This window comes from Heteronotia binoei, chromosome 10 (genome assembly GCF_032191835.1).
Source record: "Heteronotia binoei isolate CCM8104 ecotype False Entrance Well chromosome 10, APGP_CSIRO_Hbin_v1, whole genome shotgun sequence".
NCBI lineage: Eukaryota > Metazoa > Chordata > Lepidosauria > Squamata > Gekkonidae > Heteronotia > Heteronotia binoei.
This window is the reverse complement of record NC_083232.1, coordinates 69,933,531-69,946,277: the sequence shown is the minus strand read 5'-3', so window position 1 is coordinate 69,946,277 and position 12,747 is coordinate 69,933,531. Positions and strand designations below refer to the sequence as shown.

Below are 12,747 nucleotides of genomic sequence, written 5' to 3'. Positions count from 1 at the left end.
TGTTTTGCTGAATTGTTTTTTATTGTTTAAACACACACACAGATATTTTAAAATGTGTTTTAAAATTTTTACTTTTGCTGCTTGGGGACCCTGAATTGGGTAGAAAGACAACATAAAAATGTTTTACACCATAAATTAATAAGTTTGGCTGATGTATAGCTTTTTGCCTAGTTGTATGAAACAGCAGTCATTACTTATTGCATCCTAGAAACACATCCAAGGCTTTTTTTTGTAGCAGGAACTCCTTTGGATATTAGGCCACACACCCCTGGTGTAGCCAATCCTCCAAGAGCTTACAGGGCTCTTCTTACAGAGGCTACTGTAATCTCTTGGATAGGCTACATCAGAGGTATGTGGCCTAATATCCAAAGGAGTTCCTGCTACAAAAAAAGCCCTGATATCCAAGCTCTGTGTTTGTGAATTGGTAGTAAGTAACACTGAAAAGCTTTACACTGCCTCTTAGGTCAATAAAGAAAACTCAGAGAGGTCTTTACCTTCATCTCTTGTTTTCACGGTATGCGCTATTTGGGCCCTAGGTTGCCAAACAAGGTCAATTTTGTGTCCATTTATTTAATAAGTACATATGAATACAGTATTGAGAGCTATATAGAAAAAAGCACCTACACATCTCACATCTTTCCTTTTGACAAGTGCATACCTGATTATGGCCATGTTAAAGTGTGGTTTATAGATGTCACAAGTTCTACTACTTATCATGTCTTCTGGTAAAGTTTGCAGATTACTTTACAGTATTTACAGTGCCACCCTGTGAGGTATTGAGGCTAAGAAAGAGCAACCTGCTCAAGTTCACAGGACAAATAAGCTTTTACACAGATCTCTCAAATCTAGCTCTTTAGCCACTGAAACACAGAATCACTTAGAGCCACCTCACACATTACATTACTAGACATACACTTCACATGTAATGGGCATATTACCGGTAATATGCACATCCCCAGTACCATTTAATGGCTTGCTGGATGCAAAATGATGGCGCACACACATTTGTGGTACAAATCCAGAACAGTGTGTGTGCAGAATTGGCTGGCACAACTTGTCTATGGCTTCTTTAGGTTTATTTTTAAAGTAGAATTAATGTGTTTTCCTGTGAGAAGCTCCGCCAACACATCGCAAGGTTCTAATGTGCTCTCTTTGCAGTGTTCATAGCTGGTATACGTACTGGCTAGGCAAGTCGAGCTACACAGGTCCAGGAGGCAGGCACAACTTTTATGTGCTGTATCAGAGGTATCAGATACAAGTGGCCTACAGCTGATAAATCTACAGTTACAGCTTGATGTTTCTGAAGAGAAGAGAGGTGTAGTGGTTAATGTAAGATCTGGAAGACTTGGGTTCAAATCCTCTCTCTGACATGGCAGCCATCTCGGTGACTTTGGGCAAGTTACCTAGCCTCAGCCTAACCTACCTCACAGGTTGTGGCAAGGATAAAATAGAAGAGAGAGGAATGATGTAACTTATTTGAGGTTTCTATTTGGGAGAAAGCAAATAAATGAATCTGAAGAGTCTGGCTTAAAACAAGGCTCACCACTGCTTACAGCTAGAACCTGATTTTAGGCACACACATGGTTTTTGAACATGTACAGACTGCGTTTTCCTTTCCTCTGGTTAAGCAAACCTGGCCTTTATGCAGCTGAAGTTAGTTTCCAAAGCAGTGAGTGATACAAGCAGGTTCCAGTCCCAGTACTTCTTCATTTTAGAAACCAGTGCTTCGAAATCAGGAAGCTCCCTTCTGGGTTTGAATGGGGGGGGGGGCAGGGCAGGGTTTATTTATTTACTTTTACATTTTTAGGCAACCCTTCCAACAAGGAGCAGCCCTAGAGGACAGCAAGAGGCCCAAGGTCACCCCAGCGGTATGATGGGTGCAATGACTGGCCCAGATGTCTAACCCTGAGACTATAACCACTGCGCTGCCTTGCCTCTTATTCTCCTGTGGGCACCTGCTTGCCAAAAGAATCTCCAGGCCTTCTATTACTAAAGTCGCCGCTTTCCCGGCCTTTACCACCTGCACCCCGGTCAAATTGAAATAAATGGATTTCCTCCACGACATGCTTCACCTGTTGAATTTCTATCAGGGAACCAACGAGAGAGCGCGCCAGCCGGAGAGCGTTTGTGCGAGGAGAGAAAGGCAGCCGTCTCCTACCCCACTCCGTTCAGCGGCCAATCGGTGCGCGAAGCTGGAGGAGGAGGAGGGGAGGGTGATTTAGGGCCTGGGGGCGGGAACGAGAGGCGGCGCTCGGGCAGGCTCAGCCTCCTTCCATGATGGCGGCCTGAAGGTAGACTGAAAGGGAGAGAGAGGCGCGACTGCGCAGAGGTGCCGCCCCCCTCGCCTCACACTTGAGTGAGCGCGGGGGAAAGTCGGCCGGGGCCGGCCAGTCAGCCAGCGGCCTCTCGGGTGTCCTTGGGCTTGCCGCGGCTTGCTCTCTCCCTCCCCCCCGTCAGCCAGGACGGGGGGACGGAAAGGAGGATGGCGGAAACGGCGGGGCTGAGCCTTGGGGCAACGGCGGCGGCACCCCCCACCCCCAACGGCGGCAGCTGCCCGAGCCTGCCCCGTGGCCGGCAGGATCGCTTTGCGGGACTCACCACGGCGGAGGCTCCGCCGCAGCCCCGGCGCCGCGAGCTGAGCGCAGCCCTCGTCTGACTGCTGGCGCTTTCTTTTTCCCGCCCCTCGGCTCGGACTGGAAGGGCAGGCGGGCGCTTCGCTTGGCTGGCCCCCAGGCGGCGGAACCACAGCGGGTAGAAGGGGGCCAAAAAAGACGACGAGGAGGAGGAAGCAGCATGGGCGCCAAGCAGAGCGGCCCGGCCGCCGCCAATGGCCGCACTCGGGCTTACTCCGGCGGGGATTTACCTTCGAGTAGCGGCGGCGGCGGCGGCGCTAACGGGACTGGCGGGCGGCCGATAGGTGGCGGGGGAAGGTACGCGCACCTGGCGTCGGGAGCGCACCACGCGGGGCCCGGCGGCTCTGCGGCGGCCGCGGCTCCTCCGGTGGCAGCGCCCCGGAGCCGGTCTCTGGTTGGGCCGGCCGCCTCCGGGGCTCGAGCCGCGCACTCTGCCTTCAACATCCCCAACAGCAGCGGCCTCTACGGCTCCCAGGATTCGGTCAACAGCACCCCTGAGGACGGCGGGCGGGAGCGGCCCGGCGCTGGAGGAGGCGGCGGCGGAGGAGGAGGAGGACATGGCGGCGGGAGCGGTGGGCCCCGGCTGGTCATCGGCTCCTTACCTGCCCACCTCTCGCCTCACCTGTTTGGAGGTAATAACGCCACCGAGCAAATAGGGGACGGAGGGTGGGTTGGAATCCGAACAACGAGCGCGGCGTTCCAGTATTTTTATAAAATGGAAGGGGGGAGGAGAGAGACTGGGAATATTGCTCTTTGTATCAGCAAACATCTGTGGGGTTGGAGTTTCGTCTTTATAATAGCACTGGCAAGCATTCTGAACACATTAGGATAGGATCTTTCCCCCCCTTCTATTGGATGCCTCTGTGTCTCCACAGGAGGTGTGACTAGCTGACAAGTCCTAGCAAGGCTGCTGCTGGTTATAGACACACCCCCTTGGAGCCCAGTCCTAGAAAGGTTTGTTGAGGTCGGTGGAGGCTTGCTCCGGGACAGTTTGTTCAAAGATATTCAGCCTTTCTGCCCATTGACTAGACTTTAAGCGGCTGACATAAGTTAAAAATCAAATAAAATCTCGGTTCGCAGAAATAAAAGGAGAAAGAAGAGGACTGTAACCTCTGGCCGCAAGCTATCAAGAGCGTGTCAGGAAAAGTCTGCTTTGCAGAGCCTCCGAAATCTCTTTACAAGATTGGGGCTTTCCTTGGGGGCAGGGGCTGTTCTGTAGCATAGGTACAGCCACTGCGAAAGTCCAAGGAGAAGCAGTTCTTCTAAGTCAGTGATCTCCAGCCTTTTTGGCCCCAGGGACCAGCTCCAGGGCCAGCCCGCTGACCATGGCCCAGAGCAGGCAGGACGGGGGGACCCAGTTCGACCTACCACCTGTGGCACCTCCTCCCTCCTGTTTTCCTCCCCCATTTACCTCCCTCCCTCACTTCCCTGTGCAGCCTCATTGCTTCCGCCTCCCCCCATTTTCCTCCTCTCTCCTCCCCCTGTGCAGCCTCGCCATCTCTTTAAAGGTGCAACTTGACTCCTACTTTGTTCTACTGCTTCAGACCAACACAGCTGCTCACCTGGATCGATCCCCCCCATTTTTTCCATCGCCCCCCCCTGCAGCCTTGTCACCTCTCTCTCCCCCCGTTTTCTCAATTTTAAGGCTGGAGAAGGGGTGGTGAAGTCCTCCCAGGCTGCTCCCCCCCGCCAAACAGCTGTGGGGGGAAAACCGCTGCAGCCAAGGGCACGTCATGCCCCAGGCAGGCACCCCCCCAAAGCGCTTCAAACCCTCCCCCAGGGCCTGCGGTGCTCACACTTCCCTTCCTTTTCTGTCCCATTCCATCGCCTTCACCCTCCCCACTCGCAATCACAGCGTGCTACCGCCACCAGGGCGGGAGGGAGGCAGTCATGGTCTTGGAGGAGGAAGCAGACATGCCGCAGCTGGCAGGGCTGGGGGGGAGGAGGCAACAGGAGGGGAAGTGAAAGAGGTGACAGAGGAGGAGGCAGGCACACCATGGCTGAGCCCAGGCTCAGGGGTGCGGGAGGCAAAGGGATGGGAAGGGAAAGGAAAGGCGGTTGGCAACAGCAGCAAGTGACGGTTCCCTTGCCTCCTTCCCACTTGAGGAGGAGGCAAGGCAGCATCGCTCAAAGCTGCTGCAGTGGCTTTCCTGGCCGATCATCTGATCGGTGGGAGGAGGCGGAGAGGCTGTGGGGGGGTGTGAAGAAGGGAGGAGGAAACGGGAGGAGGAGGAGGCGCTGCGGGGGGGGGGGCGGCGAGGCTGCGTGGCCCATGGAAAACAGGCTGCGGCCCACTACTGGTCCCCGGCCCAGGGGTTGTGGACCCCTGATCTAAGTAACCTGAGTGGAGGACCTGCTAATAGTCCCTAGTCTGATTATCAGAGCTGCCTAGGAAACCCATATGGGTGGAAGTGATTCCAGAGATAAGAAGACCCCAGGATGGAAATAAGGATCATGGGGAGGTGAATGCCAGAGGTGGGACATGCATACTACTGGACTCTTACTTTCATTGGTGTCTGAGCACTTTTGGTTGCTTTTTTGAAAGGGTTGACGTTGTGCTACAGTAGCATAGTGTTTAGTAATTCTGGACTGGTAGCTGTGCTAGTCTGTTGCAGCAACAACAAACTGGACTGTTGTGTAACAGCATTATTTTCCAGTGCAAACTTTTGTGGGCTATAGCCCACTTCTTCAGGTGCAGATGTAATGCTTAGCTGTTCTTACATATCCAACAGGAAATGGCAATACCAGTTGTGTAACAGTGCAGTAACAATGATCAACAAATGGTCATGTACAGGAGACCTTAGTAATTATTACAAAGTAATTGTTGAAAAATGATGCCGCTTTTGATGCTCTTGCATTTTGTCACAGTCTGAGAAATTCTGCAGCTTTTTGCTAATTCATTTTTCCTGTTCTTCTCCTTGAAAAACAATAAAAGACCAGTGAGTGTGATAGATCTTCCTTTACACAAAATTGTGCTGTTTTTTAATAGGCTCCAGTAGAAGGGGGGGAACACAAGAGGAGCTTAACCAAATCAGGAAACTTTGAAGGAAGTTTTTTCTATTCTTGTTAGTCACAGGTTATGTTTTAAACATTCCCTTGAAACAGAACAGGAACTGAAAAAGTGAAACTGAACTGTCAGCACTGTTCATAGTATCGTGTGTGTTTATTTGGCCTCACAGTAGCTGCTATCAGTGGATCTGCAAATTCTCCTGTCTTCTACTTATATAATTAGGTCATAATTGGATAACTTATTAATGTATCCATGCAGTGTATTTTAAACCTGATCAAGGTCTGTTTTAGATGCCAATTTGAAACAGAGAAGCAGATGTTCCCTTTTTTTAGGTTAATGGCCCACAGTAAGAACTTTGTAATAAGTTATAGCAATGATGAAAGTACGGTAGTTTCCTGTCCACAGATGAAATATTCTGATAGCACATTTTGCGCTTTAAATAACTATCCCACAGAATAAATTAAATGTATACAATATTGAAACATTGAAGAAAAGTTAAGGATGAAAATGAGTCTTTGCAGTGTTACAACCTTGTCCCTAATAAACTCAATGACGGACCTTTAAGTTAGTGTACAGTGAATTTCAGCCTCAGGGGTAAACATGTTTACATATATAATTATAGTTTACCAAGGTGCGCTGTTGCAAAGAAGTGCCCAAATGTGTATGCATTTTCTGAAAGTTAAGTAGAATATATTTTAATGACCAGGTCCTTAAGTCATTTAAGCACTGGAAATGGGTAACATAACTGCTGGTGGTTTCCTTCTGATACTGTGCCTACTCTGTATGGTATGGACTCTGAATGTGGAGTCTTAGAGAAGCCCATGTGACATTGCTCCTGTACAGGAGATGCAGTTCTTGCTTCACCCTTTAAGTGGTGGCAGATCAGTTTGGCTGGATCAGCATCTCAGCTATATATCAGGAAGTGTCCTTCATCACTTCACTGTCTCCAGTGACCAGTTTAGAATTATCATTATTTTTGGAGGAAACAGTTGTCTTTTATTTTATCTATTTATTTTGATAATTGGGTATCTTGGACATGTAGTATTACTGCAGTTTGACTATGCAGATAATGGGATAGGTGTACCTGGAGAAAATGTGGTACTTTCCTGGATAGTAGTTAATAAGCTATGGTGATTGCTGTGTGGAATGCTGGCGTACTTGTGCCACAGGCATCTGTTGAATATTTTTGTGATGTAGTAGGGATGAGTGGCATTACTTTCCTCCATATGTTCATACTGTTCTGTGACTTTTTAAAAAAACCTATTTATAGGTTTTATGGAATATGTGCAAGTAGAATGTACTGCATAATTGTTAATATCAATGCTATAATGTTCTTTCCCCATGTATCTCCCAGTTGATAGGAGCTGGGCACACCAGTACCAAATATGTGCAGTCTGTTGAGCAGGAAGTGTTAAACACTGCTAGTTTCTCCATGAGTAGCTGTCCCAGAGAAGAGCTTTTGAGTTGTGGTCACATGGAGGCAGTAACAGTCACTTATGCTTGCTGTGAAGAGAGCTAAAATATGCAAATATGAAGTAAATGCAGATCTGTTTTGTGTTTACAGGCCAGTTTGCTATAAAATCTTTATAAATTGCTTCCTCAAAAATGCTGTGGAAGAGTCACAATAGGAACAACACATCTGAAATCATGTCTCCTTGCCCCCCCCCAAGAATACATCACTCTTAGCTTCATGATGACCAAGAGTTTACTTTAACAACAGTTGAGAATGAACATTGTGTTATTTTATGTTACCTTGGCTATTTGTACAGTAGCTTTTAGGCTGAAATCTTGCATGGAGAGAAGGTAGTTCAGTGGCCCACCTAGTTCCTAACAGTTGCTGGGATTCTTGCAAAGAGTGCTGGGCTAGCTGTACTTTCATCTTATTCATCAAGCTGTTGCCTTTTAAAAAATACTTAAGACAAGACGTGCATTTAGGATCAACTAGTTTGAGTTTGGTTTTTGTTAATCTGAACAGTTTTGTGCAGTGCAGCCTATGCAGATTTAAATTTACCTGATTGCTTTTTCATGACTGTGGTGTATGCAAGGTTACGTAGATTTGCAGCATCAGACTCTTCTTTTTTAAAGAAAGGTATGGTCTAATGATGCAATTCAAAACTTTTGATATAATTATTTGAATTGTCATGTGTATATATACTGCTGTTCTTTACATAACATTGCTCTGCAATGAAAGCAAACAGTGCTCTAGATCTAATCACAGCAGTTTATTGTAATGCTTAGCTTGTACACATGATCTTGTAATTCATATGTTAATAAAGGTTGTCTTGGTGGTAGGGTTGGAGAGCTGCTAGCTCAAGCTTGTTTAGGTGTGGTGTCCTTCAGTTAGCTTGTAAAGTCTGAATATGCCTGAAGTATATAATTGTTTCACAGTCTGGAACTTCAATCAAGGGTATTTTTTAATGCTGAACACTTTGAGACTTGGCTTAACATAAGGCTTGGCTTGTTCTGAATTGAATTGATAATGATTGTTGTATTATGTCTGAAATTTTGATCTTGGCCGCAGTTCATTTATGATTTTGGTTTTCTAACTGAAAGAAAAAAAGATTAAAAATTAATATTCAGATCTCTCAATTCTGTAATGCAATACCTAAATCTCACAGGGATAGGAGATCATCATGGAATTCAAGGATTGGTACACAGAGGCAGGGAACAGGAAACCTCCTTTGAAGTCTCATGCTTTGAAAATCCTATGAGGTTGTCAAAAGCTGGCTGCAACTTGACAGCACTTCCAAACACCATGAAGGATAGAAAAGCACATGGAAAACTCAAATCAGGATCGGAAGTGCCGCAAATGGCCTGCTTGTGCCATAAGCAGAGGAAGGCAATGGCACACCACCTCTGTTAGTCTCTTGGCTTGAAAACCCTATGGGATTGCACTTGCCACAGGTGACTTGACAGTGTTGTATGGACACACATGCCGATGTACGACTAGTCATACATGACTAAAATGGTACATTCTGTCTTATGTCCCAGTCACAATATACTATTTTCCATTTGGAAATGGGTGAATATACTACAATTGTGCCTCTTCTAATATCACATCGGTGTGGACATTGTCTGCCCCTTACTCAACCTATGGAAGAAATAAGTTATAATAGTTTTTTTAAAAATCTTAAATTTTCTGGAGCTGAAATGATGGTGCAAAGAATCATCAGACCCCAGGGACAATCCTGGGAACTGAAGATGGATAAGTGGAATAAGTAAACAGGTGTAGGGGGAGTTTAACTAGGGAAAGTTTAACTAGCCACCCCAAGTCCCTTTCAGGGAGCAGGATATAAATTTGATAAATAAATAGGACTGTACTTGGTAGAAAGGAAAGAGACACTATCAGTTTTTAACTTGTTGTATGGATACTTATTTTGGCTTTCGAAATAATGATAATACCAGATTGACTTGGAAGCTGACACTGTGTCAGTTTTTAACTTGTATGGATGCTTATTTTAGCATCAAAATAATAATACCAGATTGACTTGGCAGCTAACTTAATGCAGCAGTTAAACTGTCTCTGTATATTTGCTATTTATAAAAAATAAATGAAATTTCCCCAAAGTTCATGGGATACTGTGAGAGAGCCAGGGTCAGCGGGCAAAAACGACCACCTTGAATCCTGTCACACCTTTACCCAGTACATCAAGAGAACTAAACCTTGTCAGAAATAAGAGATGGCACAGGTAGCAGTTTAAAGTTCAAAACAAAGAATAAGTTTTATAATGTACAGAAAGGCTGGGAAGAAGTAAATAATATCAGAGGCTTGTAAAGTTAAAAACAGTTGGCAGGCAGAAAATCAAATTAGAAATACGCAAGAACACTCTTACATTAGCAGGCTGGAATTATAATATAAAATGTAAAACAGTGTTTCCCTCACACTGGATAACACTCTGAAAGACTTTTGAGATGGATTTGCCTTTTCAAATATTTCTACACACTAATCTCACTCCCTGAGAGGACTAACTGAACTTGTGACAGAACTTCCCACCACAGATCCTTTCCCCTAGCAAACTAGGTATCCTTTCGACTGAAGAGCTATACCGTGGATGACATCCTTGAGGACCTTTCACACTCTCATACACTTGTGCCAAGTCTCCTTTCAATGCTAAGATCTCTGTCTGTCTTCTGGGATCTTCACATCGCCACAAGAGCTTTTTGTCCCTCCCACAGTGTGTGTTTTGTGATCTTTGTTATAACCAGGAGTCTTCCCTCTGGCACTGACAGATCTCCTCAGCAGAGCCGTAAAATCTCTCTCTACCTTGTGACACAATGTGCCACAGCCTTGAGAGTCTTCTCCTGAAAAGGCCACTGTTAACCCCGTCCAACAGATAGGAACTCTCACAGACAAGAGTTCTAAAAAATCACCAGCTCTGCCTCAGACAGCCTGGACTGCTGTCTCACCCAGATTAATCTCAGTCTGATCTCCACTGGAGCTAAACTGGAACTCCACTGAACATCAACTCAGTCTGCTCTCAACTCCCTTTAACTTGTTACATTGGTTACCATTGAGATGGTTAGCCAATCACAGCAAGTGCCTCACTTGTCACTTAGCAGACTTTCAGTCCATCACAGATACATTCTAATATATCCCCCCCCCCCCCCGCACTGAAGCCTTGAAGTACTGGCATTCTTTCAAGTAGAATGGTTTTATCCTACCTGAGACAAAAGTACAACGTAACTTGTTCATGTAGGTCTTCCTACTTTCACTATCACCCCAATGTAATGTATAGTTTTGATTTGTTTTAAAGTATGGTTCCCTTTTGGGCAATTGCACTTTGAACTATTAAATGGAAGAGGAATATATGAATTTACTAAACAAAAGATTTATTTATGTGAAGATCAGGCGAGTGCGTAAACAAGCTATATAGCTTGTTCATTTGCCTCCCTGTAGATGTTCTGTGACCTTCAGAACAGTGTATCTGAAGTTTAGTTTCTGTAGATTTCTATTCCTAATAGTGCTTAACTCTTCCTTGGAAATGTGTTGAATACTCAAACTCCTGTTTATCTGGCTTTGGTAAATGACACAACATGGCAAACAAAGGTTAGACAAACTAGAGTAAACCTGATTCATAATATGCACTGAAATGTCACTACTGAAACCAGTATTTCTGGAGGAGACGGAAATGTACTGGGGGGAAAAACAGGGTGTGGGAACTTTGATCCTGGGATCTTCTTGTGTCAGAAACTCATTAGAAAACAGAACACCAAACACTGGTCTCTCCTTATTGGCCCTATCTATAGCCTAGGTACCTAAACCTGAAATGGTTTGAAATAAATGGATATGCTTATATTAATTTGCTTCATTTATACTCCACTTTACTCCCCAATGGGAACCCAAACCAGCTTACATTTTATCCTCACAACAACGCTGTGAGGTAGATTGGGTTGAGTGCCTGTGGCTAGCTCAAGGTCTCTCAACAAGCTTTCATGACAGGATCTGGATTTGAACCTGGTTCTCTCAGATCTCTGTCTGACACTCTAACCGCTATACTATAATTGGCTGTCTCTGTGTGGCTGCTAGATCGTTAAGGCTTAGCAAACTTGATTAAATCTTTATCTTTACATTTGTGCTTTTAGATTTATTGGGCTATATCATGATGCCCATATATTTTCTTTGTAAAGTTTCATTTTTGTAAAGATCTTTAGCCATGAGCAGTCTTCTGCATCCTATTGCTTATGAACATTTTACTTTTATAGTTACTATAGCTCTTTTGTGAAAGTATATGTATCTTCAAAAAAGTGTTTTTTGACATGGGTGATAATACTATTCCTAATTCTATTATGAAGACCAGGCAGAGCCAGTAAAGGGGGCATCTCTGTTTCTCAATGTTCCTGTTATATCCACTACCATTCTGTATTATAGCAGGGTAGGTTTTAAGAAGAGATAATTATTTCCTACATAGTAAGGAAGGAAGGCTGAGCACAGAAGAATAGATGCTTTCGAGTTATGGTGCTGGAGAAGAGTCTTGAGAGTCCCTTGGATTGCAAGAAGATCAAATCAGTCAGTCCTAAGGGAAATCAACCCTGACTGTTCCCTGGAAGGTCAGATGCTGAAGCTGAAGCTCAAATACTTTGGCCACCAAATGAGAAGGGAGCACTCACTGGAGAAGACCCTGGTGCTGGGAAAGACAGAAGGCAAAAGAAGAAAGGAACGGCAAAAGATGAGATGGCTGGACAGCGTTACAGATATCTCTCGGCTTGACTTCGCGAATGAAGATTTAAGAAGGGTGCAGTAGTCCACGTCTGCTGCAGGCTCGCTGGTGGCTGACAAGACCAATGCAGGACAGGCAGATCCGGCCACAGTGGCTGCAGGGAAAAGTCTGATTTGGGGTTGGTGCTGTAGCAGTGCGATTCTTCCTCAATCTCCTTTTGTCCTCAAGACCAGCTATGCGTGCGTTCTCAAAGGAAGAGACAGCCTGGTGGATGGTGTGCCTCCATGCTTTGCAATCTGAGGCTAGGTCAGACCACTGGTGATGGCTGATGCGACAGGTGCCAAGGGATTTCTTCAAGGAGTCCTTGTACCTCTTCTTTGGTGCCCCTCTATTTCGATGGCCGATGGAAAGTTCGCCATACAGAGCAATCTTGGGAATGCGGTGGTTTTCCATCCTAGAAATATGCCCTGCCCAGCGCAGCTGCGTCTTCAACAGCAGTGCCTCGATGCTTGTAACCTCCGCCCTCTTGAGGACTTCAGTGTTGGTCACAAAGTCACTCCAGTGGATGTTGAGGATGGTGCGAAGGCAGCGCTGATGAAAGCGCTCAAGGAGTCGCAGGTGATGACGGTATAAAACCCACGATTCGGAGCCGTAGATGAGGGTTGTCATCACAACCGCTTTGTAAACATTGATCTTTGTGCCTTTTTTCAGATACTTGTTGTTCCACACTCTTTTGTGCAGTCGGCCAAATGCACTGTTTGCCTTTGCCAGCCTGTTGTCAATCTCCTTGTCGATCTTGGCATCTGAGGAGATGATGCACCCCAGGTAGCTGAACTGCTGGACTGTCTTCAGAACTGATTCACCCACAGTGATGCAGGGAGGGTGATAATCTTCCTGGGGTGCAGGCTGGTGGAGAACTTCTGTCTTCTTCAGACTAACTTCTAGG

The 12,747-nt window shown here is 45.8% G+C and overlaps 1 protein-coding gene across 2 annotated transcripts in view; it reads left to right on the top strand.

Annotated features, from left to right (window-relative positions):
* Window positions 1-2,754: 2,754 nt before the first annotated feature.
* The window catches only part of ZNRF2 (zinc and ring finger 2), a 70,522-nt gene continuing 60,529 nt past the window's right edge, over window positions 2,755-12,747 (top strand). The window contains exon 1 of one of the 2 annotated variants that reach the window (XM_060248861.1): window positions 2,755-3,265. In XM_060248861.1, the coding sequence (XP_060104844.1) occupies window positions 2,794-3,265 (472 nt within the window). In that variant the 5' untranslated portion in view covers window positions 2,755-2,793. The remainder of the gene's footprint in view (window positions 3,266-12,747) is intronic. The other variant, XM_060248860.1, reaches the window with a different exon arrangement.